A 17,688-nucleotide genomic window follows, 5' to 3' on the forward strand; every position below is an offset into this window, starting at 1 on the left:
CGGGGGTTTGGAGGTGCGTTCTCCTGCTTCATGTTTATTTAATTTATAATCTGTTTCTTTGCAGGGACTACCAGGACAAAAAGGAGAAAAGGTAATCTTGATGGTGGTTTTCCAGGGTTTCTTTTTTTTTTTTTTTCCAAACAAAATATAAAACCAGCTCACGGGTAGAGAAATGACCAAAGAATGACATCCTGCCATCTCTTATTGATTTTCTGGCAGGGAGTCCCCTGCCCAATTAGATCAGGCCAGCTTGCCGCTCCAAACAAGGCTTTCCAAACTGCAAGTCAGTGGGGTCTCTGAGTATCACACTGGGCTTTTTTTGTGAGTCCAACATTTAAAAACGATGATTCCTCAAGTCTTTGATTAGAGTCCCCTTTAGGGGAGCCTTAAATGCTTGAAAGTGGTCCAAAGAAACCCCACCACCCTGACAGAGAGGATAAGAGAAAGAGAGAGAGAGAGAGAAAAGAAGAGGGGAGGAGAGAGAGAGAGAGAGAGAGAGATTCTGAGGCCCTCCAGAATGTATCTCCAGCCAGAGAATGAGCCGAGGATTGCTGAAACTGTCAGCATAGGGAAAAGGAGTCCCAGAGATGCAGCAAGCATAAGTCAGGGAGAGATCAAGGGGCTTGCACATTTCTGACATGTCCAACCTCCTGGCCAGGAACTAGGAAGGCAATTGTTTGTTCTGTCCTTGTGACCCAGGGCAAGGACAGGCTTTGTGCGGTGTGTACTGCTTTGGGGAGGGAAGCTGGCTCATTGAATTGTCAAGCCACAAATAGGTGACTGCATCCCACCAATCTCTTCTCTTTCCTTTTCCTTTCCCAGGGTCAATGTGGGGACTACCCGCACAGGGTAAGCGTATCTCTCTGTTCTTCTTAGAACTTCCTGTCCATCCTTGGGGGTGACATTTCCTTCCCATGTTCGCAGGAGGGTCTGCTACCCTGCTCCTCCCTGCAATATTCACCTGGGGAGAGGTGAGGCCTGCGGCCTGCTTTGCAAGGGGTAGAAGTCTCTCCAGGGTGGGAGTGCCAAAGCTGAGCATACCCCAAAACTCCCCCCCAACCCTTACCTCCACCCCCAGTGACCCAAGCGGGTAGAGTCAAAGCTGTACCAGGAGGACAAGAACACTGAACCTTCCCAAACCCATCTGCTGTTAGAGCCCAGGCAGGGATGAGGTGGCCAGAGAAACTCCCTCCCCCCAGCCATTTAGGGGACCCCTTTTTACTGCTCAGCGCTGGCTCCCAATCAGTCAATCAATGGATGCTATTTATTGAGCCCTTACTGAGTGCAGAGCACTGTAGTTAGCCCTTGGAAGAGTACAATAGAGTTGGTAGATACTGTCCCCATGGGGGAGAAGAATTAGGTTTGTATAAGTAATCATTTGGTGGATCTGGGATAAAGGCAGCTCCCTGCCAACCTGCTAGATAGAGACACACACACACTCCCTCACGCACACTTGCTTCTCTGTTATTCCTGTCCTTTCAGGCATGCGCTGCTGACGGGGGCAGAGGGAGCAGATCATGGGAGCTTAGTGAGTGGGTGTGTGCTGCTGAGCAGAGATTACCCATATGGCATTCAATCAGGGCCCAAGCCAAAACTCCAAACAGTCCTTGCCCTGAAAACCCATCCCCTCAGCCAACGGAGGACCGGGGGCGGGGGGATGGCAGGGCGGGGGGAGGCTATTTCAGAGAAGTCCCTAGACAGTTAGATTTGGGCTCTGGCCCCAGACTGCGTGAGGGGTATGGTGGCTCTGGTGGGAAGGCTATGTAGAGAGAGAGTCCACCTGTCAGTGGCAAGACTGTGAGCCCGCTGTTGGATAGGGACCGTCTCTATATGTTGCCAACTTGTACTTCCCAAGCTCTTAGTCCAGTGCTCTGCACACAGTAAGCGCTCAATAAATACGATTGAATGAATGAATGAATGAATGTGAATGGTGTGAGTTCAGGGAGCACATGGCAGGGGGCCCGCTGGGCGGTGGGTGCGGGGGGGGGGGGGTCGGGGCAGGGGGGTGGCGTGGGTTCCGGCCCTGTTACCATAATAGAAGGTCAGCTATGTTTATTTAGAAGGGTCGGCTCACACAATTGTTATGCTTTAAAAAGAAGGAACAGAGAAAGAAAGGGTAAGACAAAAGAAAGTCGGCGGCGATTGCCCCAGCCGAAGTCTGGGCTCTGTGATAGTCTTAGTTCCATACATGGGTCGAGGTGAACTGGTAGGAGAGACTGTCCTACTCCAAGAGCATGAAGAGAGACCCCCTCAAGGCCCCAAACACTCATGCAGGTACACACACGCACGGGCGCGCACAAACATTCACTCCATCCCTCCTTCCAATTCCCAACTCAGGAAGCTAGGTCCCTACCATCCTCCCCTTCAGACTGCGTCTCTGTTGAAGATTGGATAGGGAGAGCGGCATCCGCTTGGCAACCATTCAGTTGGACTGTCCCTTTTCTGGGAGTCCTGATCTCGGGGTCTACAGAGGCTGGGGCAGCAGAGATGGGGAAAAGGGTGTTTCCTGGGGAGAGATCAAAAGCCGGGGTTTCCTCAGATCTTACCCCTCTGGGGTTCCCTCATCTCTCAGCCCTAGGAGTCAGTGGATGGTCCAGACCCCTGAAGGGGCAGGGGGTGGGGCTGAGGTGAAATTGAGATAACCAACCAATGCCTCCACATGTGGTGGCTACCCCTTTTTGACTGTGCTCTGTGTTGCTGTGTCTTCAATGTCCTCCCTGCTAGGACTCCCTCAGCAGTACTCTGGCAGCCCTGCGCTCCAACCAGATCCTAACCCTGAAGGTTTGTGGGCCCGCGGCCGGGCCTGACCCCGCCTTGCTGTGAACAGTCCCACATTGCACGTTTCCTGGCCTGCAGTGGGGTGGTGGGGTGCGGGAGTTTGGTTCCGGGGGCTGGGGAGGAAACTATGGAAGAAGCAGGAGAAGGAGGAAAAAGCAAGATCAAATCTTGTAAGTTTGTGGGGCCAACCACATGGAACCCGGCAGTAGTGGAAATATCTAAGATTGTCCTTCTCCTCCAATCAGTGAGGACCCAAACCTGACTGACTGGACAAAAATTTCAATCCAAGCACAGGTCAAGGTGAAATGAGAGACAACAGTGCCCTACCACAAGAACATGAGGAAAGTCCTCAGAGTTTTCAGTGTGCAAACACACACAGACTGGCACACTCAAATACACAAACACAAACACACTCACTCCCTTCCCTCCCCAGCCCAGTTTATCCCAAGGAATGACCAACTGAGCAGGTTCTAGGTTGTGACATCCCTTGATTGCTTCCCCTGATTTCTTTCCCATCCCTCCAGCACTCCCCATGGATTCCCCCAGATTGCAGTCACTGGGAAAAGGTTCAAAGCGGCCCTACCCCCACTTCTATTTCCTTCTCATTGCACTCACCCAATCAATCCAGCAATCAATGGCATTTATTGAGTGCTTCGTGCATACAGAACACCAAATGTGCAATTCACTAGAGTAGGTAGTCAAGACCCCTGCCCTTACAGACTAGCAGGGGAATCCATACCTTAGCAGAGATTACTCTGGCATATGAACGGCAGAGTTACTATCTCCCACCTTCCTCTTTCCCTGCCACCACTGCTGGAAAGGTTTATCCAGAGGAGAAGGAGCTCCACTGCTTAGAGTCCAATCAAATTGACCCAAATCATGGGGAATTGACTCACCCTCCTTCCCTGCTGCATCTCTGCCCCATGCTCCTCTGGGACATGAGTCCCAGTGCTTAGTACAGTGCTCTGCACACAGTAAGCACTCAATAAATATGATTGAATGAATGAATGAGTCCCGCCAACCTTCCCAACATTGGTGAATTTTGGTCTTTCATCTTTTCATCCTTTTTACTCTCACAAAGCCAGAGCAGTGAAAAATGTGAATTTAGGTCCCTCACGAAATTCACGACACCTTAATGGCACCCCCACCCCACGATCTGCTGTTGAATGCGGTCCCTCCCTAGAGTGGTTAACCTCAAGCAATGCTCTCAATTTAAACCTGAGGAAGGGCGTGGCCATGGTGGTGCAATACTGGGATGATGTGTTCGCTTTGCAGCAAGGCGGGGTCCTTGGCTCTAGAAGAGCCACGTCCGAAGGGTGGGGAAAAATGGGACCGCTCTCCTGAGGAGACCTGGGGGTAAACCTCTCTGCTTGGAGCGTGGAATCTGATAGGGAAGCCAGTCAGACAGTCAGTGGTCAGTCCATCAGTTAACCAGCCAGCCAATCAATAGTCCATAAATCAGCAAGCCAGTCAGCTAGTCATCCAGCCAGTCAACCAGTCAGTCAATCAGTAAACCAGTCAGCCAGCAGTCAGTCAGTCAGTTAGCCAGCCATGCAGTCTGTCATTCTATAATCAGTCAGCCAGCCAGTCAGTCAGTCACTAGTCAGTAAATCAGGCAGTCAGCCAGCCAGTCAGTCCTCAGACAGACAGCCAGTCAGTCAATAAATCAATCAGCCAGCCAGACAATCAGTCAATAGTCAGTCAGTAAGTCCATCGTCAAACTGCCAGTCAGGAACTTATTCCACCTGATTATCTTGTATTCACCTAAGTGCTTAGTGCAGTATTTGATATATAGTCCACACCTTAAAAATACCATTATTGCTATTATTATTACTGATAATAATAATAAACTGATACTGAGAAGCAGGAGTTAATCCTGGGTATAACTGGGCTCAGTCTCTTCCCCAATGCAGATGTCTTGGAGAGAGAGGAAAAAAGGAAGACAATGAAGGGATATCCTTGGGGACCGGGAGGGATGATTGAGCTGGATTTTACTCTCAGCCCAGGAAACCTGAGTTCAGAGTTGATTGCTGGAGCCGACCGGGCCAGGACCACCCAGTCAAACAAGGGGAAGAATCCCCTTTTAGTCCAGGAATTCAGTGTGGAGGGATGGCCCACATATGAGGCAAGAGGGCAAGCTTGGGTGGAATTTCCCGTGAAAATTCGGATAGGCTAGAAGGAGGGAAAGAGAAGGGTTTTAATGGAGGAAGCACAAAGATATGGATTAGCACAGCCAGAAAAGGGTTGATAAATATTGCCCGCAGCAGAGCACTGAGGTTTGCCCAGTGGTCCCCTACAGGAAAGCGATCTTCCTCAAACCCTTCACTTCTGCCTCTCCACTGTGATTTATTCTCGTTAATCTCAATCTCTCTCTGTCTCTCTCTCTCCTCCTCCCCACCGATTTTTCTTGATTGATGTGCCCTTCTGTGACTCTTAACATCCTACTGCCCTTCTGCCTGTGGCCTTTGACCCTCGCCCTTTGATCCTCGGTCTTCTTCTCCAGCTGTTGCCTCTCCTCAATTCAGTGCGACTGGCTCCGCCCCCAGTCATAAAAAGACGCACCTTTCAGGTAGATGCTTTCTCTTCCTTGCCTGCGTTGTGCTCTCTGGGCATCCTGAGGGAGGGGTTTCTGAAGGATACTGGCACAACCTGGGGCCCTGGAGGCGGGAGGGATGTGTTGGTGGCAAGATCCAAGAATCAGTCCGGGTAATTTAATTGTGACTTTAAGAGCGAGAAAGGTGAAAAGCAAAGTGTCGGAAGAAAGGGTCAGGGGTGGGCAGGGATGCCAGGGCAGTGGTGTCAAAGGGTGTCACAGCCTCTCACTAAAGTCAGGGTGCAGCTGCTCGGGGGTGGTAACTGGTTGCTCTTGCTCATTCTACCTAAAGTTTGATAGATCCCAGGGCTGGGAATCAGAAGACCTGGGTTTTAATCCCAGCTCTGCCACATAACTGCTGTGTGACCTTGGGCAAGTCACTTAACTTCTCTGTGCTTCAGTTCCCTCATCTGTAAAATGGGAGTTCAATACCTGTTGTCCCTCCTGATTAGACTCTGAACTCCATATGGGACAGGGACTGGTCCAGGATGATTACCTGGCATCCACCTCAGCACTTGGCATATAGTAAGCACTTAGTACCATAATTATAATAGAACCCAAACTTTGGCACTCACTGTCCAGAGGAGACGGGGTGGCTGAAATGGAACAAAGCAGTCCTGATTTTGGATGCGTCTGTCCTCTCTGGACACCATTTCCACTGTATCCTGGGCTTGGATTGTTCTCCCGAATAACCAGGCAACTAATGAGTGTCGAACAAAACAGTAAAATAGCTGCAATCAAAGGCTAAAAATACAGCCACATCGGATAAGCATGTTATCTGACCTCCCCCTGGACCATCCCCATTACAGAGCTCAGAGGGCCTTTGTGCGCTGGATGTATTCATTTAAGAATCATTCAGAACTAAGCAGGGATGCAAGCTCACTGACTCTGATGGGCGAGGGAGGTGGCCAGATGCTTCGTACCACCCTCTACTCTCTCCCGAGATATCCACCCTGGCTCAGTCTGGAAAACTCTCTTCCACCTCATCCGTCAGGGGGTCCTCCAGTGGATTCTTCAAAATCCCTTCCGATCCTCCAGCCCCGGTGCCTCCTTGGGAACAGGGGGAGAAGCCCACAGAGAAGGGAATGGGCCAAACCACCCTGTCCTGTCGCCTAAAGAAACCAAATATTCTAGGCAGATGGAATTATTGGCTAAAGAGGGGCCGGGCTCGTGTTCTAAAAATTTCCTTCTAAAAACAAACAGGCATTTCATCTGCACATGCCACGTGCATGTTGGGTCTGAGGTTAAAAAGAGAAACAGGTCTGCAATGGCCTGAATCTGCCTTAGCGAGCCTTCACCTGGAGAGTTCTAAGTACCATGTGGACGTAACCTAATTCATCTTTCCAACATTGCCGGGAGTTGGCTACCCGCCTCACCACAGATCTCCCTTGAAATCCCTGTTGGTTAGAAAGAGACAGGTCCTACAGCCTGTACCAAAGCTGAAGCTAATGTTACCTATCGTGGGGAGGTTACCCGAGAGCTCTGGGCACTATCTCAGCCCCTTCCTTCCCTGAGCCCAGCTCTGTTTCAAGCCAGGTGCCTCTCTCCCATCGAGGTCGTCGTAACGACTCAGGGGAGGTTGGGTGGGAGGAAGCACTTAGAGGTTCCCAAAGGGCCTGCGTCCTCTGATGACTCCGGGAATGTGGGTAGCACTCTGGGATTCTCCCTTGGTCCACTGAGCTGCTTCCAGAGGAGGTAGAGAGAACTCAGTGGCTCAGCTAGCCAAGTAAAAAGGTCCACTCTGAGGTCAGGGGTAGCAGAGGGCAGCAGGAAGTGACTAGGCTGCTTGGGGCTTGAGACCCCAGAGACCATGGAACAGTAGTTGTAACAGCTAAATCTCTGCATTTTTCTGCTCCCCTGGGTGAGGTAAGAGTCCTTTTGGGCCCCAGCTGCCTCTGGGTTAGGGTTTGTGGCACAGTGGGCCCCTCAACACACATATGTATACAATAATGATGGTATTCGTTAAGTGCTTACTATATGCAAAGCACTGTTCTAAGCACTGCAGGGGATACAAGGTGATCAGGTTGTCCCACGGGGGGCTCACAGTCTTAATCCCCATTTTACAGCTGAGGGAACAGAGGCACAGAGAAGTTAAGTGACGCCCAAGGCCACACAGCTGATAAGTGGCAGAGCGGCATTCGAACCCATGACTTAACAAATACCATCATTATATGTATATGCATGTGAGTGTGCGCATATTTGAATATCGGCCCTCTGCCTCCCCTCCCACTGAGAAGATGGACCCTCCCTGCCCCCCCCACACCCCGGGCCATGATCCAGATTCAGGCTGCCAGGGGTCAGGACTGCTGATTGGTAGGTGTTTAGGGGATTCTGGGTATCAAGTGCCGGTCACCTAGGCCAGATTCTGGAACCTTTTCCTGTCCGAGGCCCTAGTGATCATCGCAGCCTGCTCTCTCAATTTCCTTGTCTCTCTTCTCCCTGTGCCACCTCCCACCGCATGACCTGCCGCCATCATCACCATCACCACCATCGCACCCATCATCATCGTCGCCATCACCGACATCCTCATCCTCAGCTGATGGGCGGGCTGGGGCTCACTCCCTGGGTGCATGGCACAGTACTAGCTCAATAGGTGCCATGGTGCTGCCTCCAGATAACCACTTGTTTCCTCAATTCCCAGGGTGAACAGGGGCAGGCGGGCATCCAGGGACCACCAGGACCACCCGGGCCTCCCGGGCCCTCTGGACCGATGGGGCCTTTGGGGAACGCCGGACAGCCGGGGCCAGTCGGGCCCCCCGTAAGTGTCTTTTTTCCGTCCATCTCCCTCCCTCCTGATGCCCATCCTCCAGGGAGTCCCCCGGGAAATGTTCCTGCAGACTCTAACACCAGGGTAACTGGAAGAAACCAACACCCTCTCCTTGGCACAGCACAGGCTGGGAAACCTGGAGTTGGGAAGAGCCATGCCGAGCCAGGATGGGGCCAAGGCAAAGGAAAAGTCAATCTGGCTCAATCTGGCCAGGCCTCTGGCCAAACCAACAAGCAATAGGGTGTCTGGGACTTCTCCCTCTGTAGGCTCAGCGCAGGTTCCAGAATGCCTGGCTGTTCAGCAGAACTCCAGGGTAGGAGACAGGGTGAGGTGTTGGGTGATGGGGAAGACAGACCATTTGTGGGAGGAACTAGCCTCTCATCTTGCCCAGTTATTGCTATGAAAGCATGTGTTGGAGGCTGACTGGCGGGAGTGTCATTTCCCCTGCTCTGGGCCTTGCCACAAGCCAGGTTAGGCAGGAAGTAACATTCAGCCTACCACTAAGCTGGCCTTAGCAGAAACAGGACTAAAAAAAGCCTCTCTCCCTCCCTCAGAACACCTTGATAGGAAGTGGTGTCTCTGAGTCCCGAGGCCCAGCCATAAAATCAATCCATTGGCACACTGGTGATCGAGGGGGAGGGGAAGTGGGTGGGAAGGACCTCCATAACATGTAAAATGTTTCTTTCCTGTTGCAGGGCAGAACAGGAGAACCAGGGAAGCCAGGCAAAGATGGGAATGTAAGTACATGACAGTTTCTGGTCCCTTTGAGCTGTTTCAGGGTTGCGATCGTGGACATGGAATCCTAGAATCCAGGGAATGGAAGGGACTCTGAGAGCTCATCTGGTCCATCCCTCTGCCTCTGATCAGGGCCACACGCATATTTCCCTAAGTGGGAAGAGGGAAAGTTGACTAAGTTTTCCAAGCCCTTGACCTACTGGTTTCCCATATATATGACCTTACACCCCTCCTTTCAACCCTAGCTTCTTCAATCACCTCCAGCTGCTTTTGTTCCTCTTACCAACACTACTATATTGTACTTTCCCAAGTGTTTAGTAAGTGATTGATCTTAGCCCTGACTAAGACCAATGGGATTTGTTGAGCACCTACAGATTACAAAGCTCTGTACTAAGTGCTCAGAAGACCATCATAGATGTAGGAGATATGAAACTCACCCACAACAAGTTTATAATCTAAGAGGGGAAAGTGAAGAGGGGGAGGGGGCTGATGCAAAGTTATTTACAAATAGGATGAAGATGTGCTAAGATAGAAGAGGATGCAAAACAAGTAAGAAAGTGAGCAAGAGTGCTAAGTTGGTACAAAATGCTGAGTTGATATTGGGGAGAAGAACAATTAATTGGGAGTAGCCTTGTCGAGGCCTAGCTATCTCAGACTTAGAGATGAGGAAATAATGGTAATAGTGGTATTTCATAAGTGCTTATTTTACTGTACTAAGCACTGGGCTTAGACATTGCAAGCTAGACACAGACCTCATCCCACCTGGGGCTCACAATCTAAGGGGGAGTTAGAACAGGTATTTCATCCCCCTTTCCAGAATGAGACAACTGAGGCACAGAGAAGTGAAGTGACTTGCCTGAGGTCACACAGTAAGGAGAGTGGTGAAGCTGGGATTAGAACCCATGTCCTCTGACTCACTAGTCTGTACTCTTTCCACTGAGCCTTATGGGGCTGGTAGAGTCTTCATCTTTCCAGCAAGAATCTCAATCCCCTCCCTATTGCCAGGCTCAGAGAGGAGGGGACTTACATCTCCAAAGTGAATGGACCGTTGGCTAGTTTATTCTCCTTGGAAAACCCTTCAGCCATGGACCTCTTGCTTCTGAAGATTTAGGAAGTTTTCGAGAAGGATCTGAGGCAAGCAGAGCAGGCAGGAGGGAGACGAGTGCTAGGAAGATTCCAGTTCCCAAATCTGAGGATTCAGAACCAAAGTTACCATGCCTTTTTTCAAGTGAGACCCCCTTCAGAAGTTTCTGGAAACCTGTGGGAGACCCTATAACCCTAGGCAACCAGTTTTCTCCATCCTAACCCATTCCACCCCAATCACCAACTCCCCTCCATCGCTGTCCAAAAGCACTGAGGTCATGAAACTTTACTAATCGTCCTTCTTGCTGTCATTTCAGGGCTTACCTGGGCCTCCAGGACCAAAGGTGAGATTTAACTCCAAGAATCCAGGTGTTCAGCTCGGGCTGGGTGAGGGACTGTGGAGAGGAAGGGAGGCCGGGGCCGAGCTCGTGGTATGAGAATGGGGTCGTTGGCTTCATGTGTGATTTTCAGTCCCCTCCTCGCGACCACGACCAATCCCTTCCTCTCTCAGTTTGAAGCTGGGCACCAGATAAACACCCCAGGTTGACCTCCACCTGAAAATCTTACCATCTTCTCGGGCATGGTTCCAGGCTACAATCCACCTGGTGAAACTGCTTTGTCTTTGCAAGGAATTGTCCCGGGTCCCAGGTGGGCTATCTGTGAGGACTCCCTGGGCACACTTAAATTGAGCCCTTGGGTACAGAGCAAATCATGAAAAATGAAGCCAAAGCTGGGGCCACCCCTCAGCCTTTTGGGGGAAAGGGGACACGTGTTGCCATTTCTCCTTTGAACAATCCTTAATGTTCTTTTCTCTGCTGTTGCAGGGAGACCCTGGGATTCAGGGCTTCCACGGGCGGAAGGTAAGAAGGAAGGGCACTGGAGCAAGGGGATGCTTGGTGCCAATGTTGAAGGGCGGAGTCACATGTACTGGAGCAGAGCTGATGAAACAGGGTTACCGTGGGGGACTTGAGAAAGCCATGGCCTAGTGGTAAGACCACGGGCTTGAGAGTCAGAGGACATGGGTTCTAATCCTGGCTCCTCCACTTGTCTGTTGTGTGACCTTGGGCAAATCACTTAACTTCCCTGTGCCTCACTTCCCTCATCTGTAAAATGGGGATTAAGCCTGTGAGCCCCATGTGGGACAGGGATTGTGTCCAACCTGATTTGCTTGTATTCTCCACAGTGCTTAGTATAGTGTCTGACACATAGTAAGTGCTTACCAAATACCAGAATCATTATTAATTATTATTATTCAATAAAAAGGGAAGACTCTGCAGAATGGAACCGAGCAATGGAACATACCCCACCCCCAAACCCAGAATTCCCTCTCTGATAGTGGAAACAGAATTATGGTGATGATGATAATGATGATGATTGTTGCTGTTGTTGTCATTTTTTAAGGTACTTGTTAAGCACTTGCTATATGCCAGGCACTGTATTAAGCACTGGGGTAGATACAAAATAACCAGGTTGGACCCAGTCCCTGTCCCACATAGAGCTCACTGTCTTAATTCCCATTTTATAGATGAGGTTTAACTACTGCCCAAAGAAGTTAAATGACTTGCCCAAGATCATACAGCAGACAAGTGGCAGAGCTGGGATTAGAACCCAGGTCCTTCCAACTCCTAGGCCCATGCTGCTTCTTGTTGTTATTATCGTTACTACGACTTCTAACATTGACTAAGATCTGATCACATACAAAGCATTAATTAGTACAAGAGCTCACTAAGCCTTGGAGTGATTACATGAAAATCAATTACCATCCAGTCCCTGACTCATCTTTCATCTAAATGGGGAGGGGACACAGACCTGAAGTACAACAGGAATGTAATCCAAGCAAAAAGAGAAACTGATTAAAATTCAACGTTTCCAAAATATCAAAAGTAAAATAGGTAAAGTTGGAGACTTTGGAGGGGGCAGTCTCGGGGCACTGCCCCATTTTGGCAAAGCCACCCTTGGTAAGGAGCACCATTTTGGCAAAGCCACCCTTGGTAAGGAGCAGCCAACCTCCTGCCCAATTCCTCAGTTCCTGTGGGTTTTAATAATAATAATTGCGGTATTTGGTAAACACTTACTATGTGCCAGGCACTGTACTAGGTACTGGAGTGAATACAAGCAAATTGGGTTGGACACAGTCCGTCCCACGTGGGGACCACAGTCTTAATCTCCATTTTGCAGATGAGGTAACTGAGGCACGGAAAAGTAAAGTTACTTGCCCAAGGTCACACAGCAGACGAGTGCCTGGCACATAGTAGTGCTTAACAAATACCACAATCATTATTATAAGTAGTAGTTTAGTAGTTGTAGTGGTAGTATAGTAGTATTCATTCATTCATTCAAATTTATTGAGCGCTTACTGTGTGCAGAGCACTGTAATAAGCGCTTGGAAAGTACAATTCTGGTGATTGTGGTGGTAGGAGTACTACTATTATTAATATTGACCTCTCTTGAACCTGCTGATATTTTCCATAACCCATCAGCACTCATCCAGCCTAACAGGAGAGGGAATGGAAAAGGGAAAAGTCAAGAAGCGGAAATGGGGAGGGAGAAAGTTTGAAAGGGGGGAAAAAAGAAAGAGAAGCACATTCCTCGTGGGCTGGAAATGGCCAGTCTGCCGTCACCACGTTGTTTTATGGCCTCTGGGTGGGTGACACGGCGAGACCTGAGAGCTCTTTAATTAGTTCTGCATAAACTGAGCCGTTTGTGTTACGTCAGGAAGGGAAAATTATAGGCCCTGTGGACCTCCATCCATTCATTCGGACGCACAAAATTTACAGCCTCCGGTTCAGCAAACTGTCGGTTTTCCCATTAGCAACCCAAGCCTCCTCCGTCCAACAGCAGTGAGGCTTCGCAGCAGGCGGAGTTGCTGGCAGTCCCTGGTGTGGGAACAGGTGGGCATGCAATCCAGGTGAAAGATGTGTCTTCCACAGCCGGCAAAGAATCTGGCTGGTCTCCTCAGCCGATCGATCCATCAGTGGTATTTATTGCACTGAGCTCCTCCCAAAGCGAGGAACTCCAATTCTCTTCACCCCAAAAAGACGGTGTTCCTTTGAGGTTTGAGTGGGATGTAATCGTGCATTAGCCTCCGGGGGGGAACTGAAGCTGGCCAGACCAGTCCAGGCTCAAATTTGCTTGGAGAGTGATCTTAATCTTGACTTCCATGGGTGCCCAGGAACTTGGAGAAAGTTCCCTCACCATGGCGGAGTGGATGGAGCACGGATCTGGGAATCGGAAGGTCATGGGTTCTAATCCCGGCTCTGCCACTTGTGTGCAAATCGCTTCACTTCTCTGTGCCTCAGTTACCTCATCTGTAAAATGGGGATTGAAACTGTGACCCCCCATGTGGGACGGACTGTGTCCAACCCGATTTGCTTGTATCCACCCCAGTGATGAGCAGAGTGCCTGGCACATAGTATATGCTTAATAAATACCACCATTATTATTATTATTATCATTATTATTATTAACGATGCTCCGTCATAACTCCTCCCCACACTCCCTCTCCCCACACTTTCTCCTACTATTTCCATCCCAGCCCTTTCCAAGGTCTCACAACAGCTGGAGCCTGGGAATGGTTTTGAGCCACTTCTTTCATTTCCACCCTCCCATTTTCTCCTTATGGCTCACTGTCCCTGCCGTCTTTTTGGGGTGAAGAGAATTGGAGTTCCTCGCTTTGGGAGGAGCTCAGTGCAATAAATACCACTGGTGGATCGATCGGCTGAGGAGACCAGCCAGATTCTTTGCCGGCTGCAGAAGACACATCTTCTTTCACCTGGATTGCACACCCACCTGTTCCCACATCAGGGACTGCCAGCATCTCGGCCTGCTGCGAAGCCTCACTGCTGTTGGACGGAGGAGACTTGGGTTGCTAATGGGAAAACCGACAGTTTGCTGAATAAGTACCGGAGGAATTTATTGAGCATTTATAGTGGGCAAAGTACTGTAATTGAGCTAAGTAGATACAATCTCTGATCTCGAGGAGTTTACAGCATAGCAGGAGAGACAGACACTAAACGAGGCGAAGGGGAAGCGGAGGTCCCATCATGCTCTTGGTCCTAAGGTGACCATCCAACTATGTTATTCATTCCTTCAATCGTATTTATTGAGCGCTTACTGTGTGTAGAACACTGTACCAAGCGCTTGGGAAGTACAAGTTGGCAACGTATAGAGACAGCCCTCCCAACAGTGGGCTCACAGTCTAGAAGAGGGAGACAGAGTACAAAACAAAACATATTAACAAAATAAAATAAATAAAATAAATATGTACAAGTAAAATAGAGTAATAAATATGTACAAACATATATACATATGTACAGGTGCTGTGGGGAAGGGAAGGAGGTAAGGCGGGGGGGATGGATAGGGGAAGGAGGGGGAGAGGAAGGAGGGGGCTCAGTCTGGGAAGGCCTCCTGGAGGAGGTGAGCTCTCAGTAGGGCCTTGAAGGGAGAAAGAGAGCTAGCTTGGCGGATGTGCGGAGGGAGGGCATTCCAGGCCAGGGGGATGAAATGGGATGGGGGTCAATGGCAGGACAGGCGAGAATGAGGCACGGTTAGGAGATTAGCAGCAGAGGAGCGGAGGGTGTGGGCTGGGCTGTAGAAGGAGAGAAGGGAGGTGAGGTAGGAGGGGGCGAGGTGATGGACAGCCTTGAAGCCCAGGGTGAGGAGTTTCTGCCTGATGTGCAGGTTGATTGGTAGCCACTGGAGATTTTGAGGAGGGGAGTAACATGCCCAGACCATTTCTGGACAAAGACAATCCGGGCAGCGACATGAAGTATGGATTGAAATGGGGAGAGACAGGAGGATGGGAGATCGGAGAGGAGGCTGATACAGTAATGATGTTAGTAATGGGTTTGTGCTTTACCCCACAAAGCCTGTGATGGAGCCTTCTCAACCAATGGGTAGGGCTGAGGAGCTGGTTTGCATGAACTGCTGGTTTCCTCTCCTGCGATCCAGGACGTTTGGCCTAGTTAACAGAGGCTTGGAAGTCAGAAGGACCTGACTTCTAGTCCGGCTCTGCCACTTGTCCGCTATGTGACCTTGGGCAAGTCACCTCACTTCTCTATGCCTCAGTTACCTCGTCCGTAAAATGGGGTTTAAGCCTGTCAGCCCCATGTGGGACGGGGACTGTGCCAACCTGCTAACCTTTTATCTATCCGAGGCAACTGAGGCCCAGAAAAGTTAAGTGACTTGTGCAGAGAGTCTGTCGTTGGGTAGGGATTGTCTCTATTTGTTGCCTAAATGTACTTTCCAAGCGCTTAGTATATTCATTCATTCATTCATTCAACTGTATTTATTGAACGTTTACTGTGTGCAGAGCACTGTACTAAACACTTGGGAAGTACAAGTTGGTGACACATAGAGACGGCCCCTACGCAACAACGGGCTCACAGTCTAGAAGGGAGAGACAGACAACAAAACAAAACATGTGGACAGGTGTCAAGTCATCAGAATAAATAGAATTAAAGCTAAATGCGCATCATTAACAAAATAAATAGAATAGTAAACACAAGTAAAATAAATAGTCTGTACAAACATATATACAGGTGCTGTGGGGAGGGGAAGGAGGTAGGGTGGGGTGGATGGGGAGGAGGAGAGGAAAAAGGGGGCTCAGTCTGGGAAGGCCTCCTGGAGGAGGTGAGCTCTCAGTAGGGTTTTGAAGGGAGGAAGAGAGCTAGCTTGGCGGATGTGTGGAGGGAGGACATTCCAGGGCCAGGGGGAGGATGTGTTCTGGGGGTCAAAGGTGGGACAGGCGAGAACAAGGTACATTCATTCAATCGTATTTATTGAGTGCTTACTGTGTGCAGAACACTGTGCTAAGCACTTGGGAAGTACAAGTTTGCAACAGTGAGGAGGTTAGCTGCAGCAGAGGAGGGGAGGTTGTGGGCTGGGCTGTAGAAGGAGAAAAGGGAGGTGAGGTAAGGGGCAAGGTGATCGAGAGCCTTGAAGCCTTGAAGCCAAGAAAAGCCTTGAAGTCCTGTGCTCTGCACACAGTAAATGCTCAATAAATATGATTAAATGAATGAATGAATAGCAGAAAGTGGCAGAACGAACTAGAACCCAAGTCCTTCTGACTCCAAGGCCTGTGCTCTATCCACTAGGCTATGCTGCTTCTTTATCTTGACTTCCCTAGACTCAATCAGATAATCCCCCAAAAGAGTCAAACAAAACTGGGCTGATACCCACCTGAAAACGCCCAACTTTTGGTTACTGAGTTAATTTCAAACCCAGATGAGAAATTTTTACTGGAATTAGCACCAGATAGTACTCGTGTCATTAGATTGATGTGTAAGGTCCCAGGTGGACTCTATTTTTCTACAAATTAACTCTGTCTTGATTGTGAGCTAATCAATCTATCTAATCCTTGTATTTTCAAGCATCTACTGTGTGCAGAGCACTGTACTTGGGAGGGTACAATAAAATCAGTAGGTATGATCGTTGCTCTCTCGGATCTTACAATCTAGTGGAGGGAGACAGACGCTAAAATAGATTAGAGATAGGAGGAAGGAGTAGAGTATATAAATTTATAAAAGCTATGGGAATGGGGTGGGAAGTGAATATCCCTGTGCTTAGATGGCACAGAAGTCCTGGAGTGATATTTTAAGGGTGTTGTAGGATGGGGAGATGAGAAATTAATCAAGGAAGGGCTCCTGGAAGAGATGTGCTTTTTTTAATGGTATTTGTTAAGCGTTTATTATGTGCCAGGTGCTGTACTAAGCACTGGGGTAGACACAAGCTAATCAGGTTGAACGCAGTCTATGTCCACATGGCAGCGTGACTCAGTGGGAAGAGCATGGGCTTGGGAATCAGAGATCATGAGTTCCAATCTCGACTCCACCAATTGTCAGCTGTGTGACTTTGGGCAAGTCACTTCACTTCTCTGGGCCTCAGTTACCTCATCTGTAAAATGGGGATGAAGACTATGAGCCCCACGTGGGACAACCTGATTACCTTGTATCCATCCCAGCACTTAGAACAGTGCTATGCACATAGTAAGCATTTAACAAATGCCATTATTATAGGAAGCAGTGTGGCTCAGTGGAAAAAGCCCGGGCTTGGGAGTCAGAGGTCATGGTTTCGAATCCCGGCTCGGCCACATTGTCTGCTGTGTGACCTTGGGCAAGTCACTTCACTTCTCTTTGCCTCAGTTCCCTCATCTGTAAAACGGGGATGAAGACTGTGAGCCCCATGTGGGACAACCTGATCACCTTGTATCCCCCTCAGTGCTTAGAACAGTGCTTTGCACATAGTAAGTGCTCAACAAATGCCATCATCATCATTATTATTATTATTATTATTATTATTATTATTATTATATGGGGCTCATGGTCTCAATCCCGATTTTACAGATGAGGTAATGAGGGCACAGAGAAGTGAAATAACTTGCCCAAGGTCACACGACAGACCGGTGGCAGAGCAGGGATTAGAACCCAGGTCCTCTGACTTCCAGCCTCATGCTCTATCGACTAGGCTATGCAACTTCTCTTTCAGAAGGGCTCTGAAGGTGGGAAAAGTGGTGGTCGGCTGAATGTGTTGGGAGAGGGAATTCCAGGCAAAAGGGGGGATGTAAGGGAGAGATTGGCAGCCAGAGAGCTGAGAACCAGGCTCAGGAAATTGGCTAGGGAAGAAGAGACCCTGCCAGCTGAGGGGTAGTAGGAGAAGAGAGTGGATAAGTAAGAGGAAGATGGCTGATTGGATGCCTTGAAGCCAAGTAGGTAATACTTGGCTAATTTCTGTT

General features: G+C 49.4%; 1 protein-coding gene across 1 annotated transcript in view; it reads left to right on the plus strand.

Annotated features, from left to right (window-relative positions):
* Positions 1–17,688, plus strand: part of COL13A1 (collagen type XIII alpha 1 chain) — a 215,184-nt gene that overhangs the window by 101,822 nt on the left and 95,674 nt on the right. The window contains exons 12-18 of the mRNA XM_038744032.1: positions 65–91; positions 823–849; positions 5,282–5,347; positions 8,013–8,129; positions 8,834–8,875; positions 10,274–10,300; positions 10,781–10,816. Coding sequence (XP_038599960.1) covers positions 65–91; positions 823–849; positions 5,282–5,347; positions 8,013–8,129; positions 8,834–8,875; positions 10,274–10,300; positions 10,781–10,816 — 342 coding nt within the window. The remainder of the gene's footprint in view (positions 1–64; positions 92–822; positions 850–5,281; positions 5,348–8,012; positions 8,130–8,833; positions 8,876–10,273; positions 10,301–10,780; positions 10,817–17,688) is intronic.

Source organism: Tachyglossus aculeatus, chromosome 3 (assembly GCF_015852505.1).
Source record: "Tachyglossus aculeatus isolate mTacAcu1 chromosome 3, mTacAcu1.pri, whole genome shotgun sequence".
Lineage (NCBI taxonomy): Eukaryota > Metazoa > Chordata > Mammalia > Monotremata > Tachyglossidae > Tachyglossus > Tachyglossus aculeatus.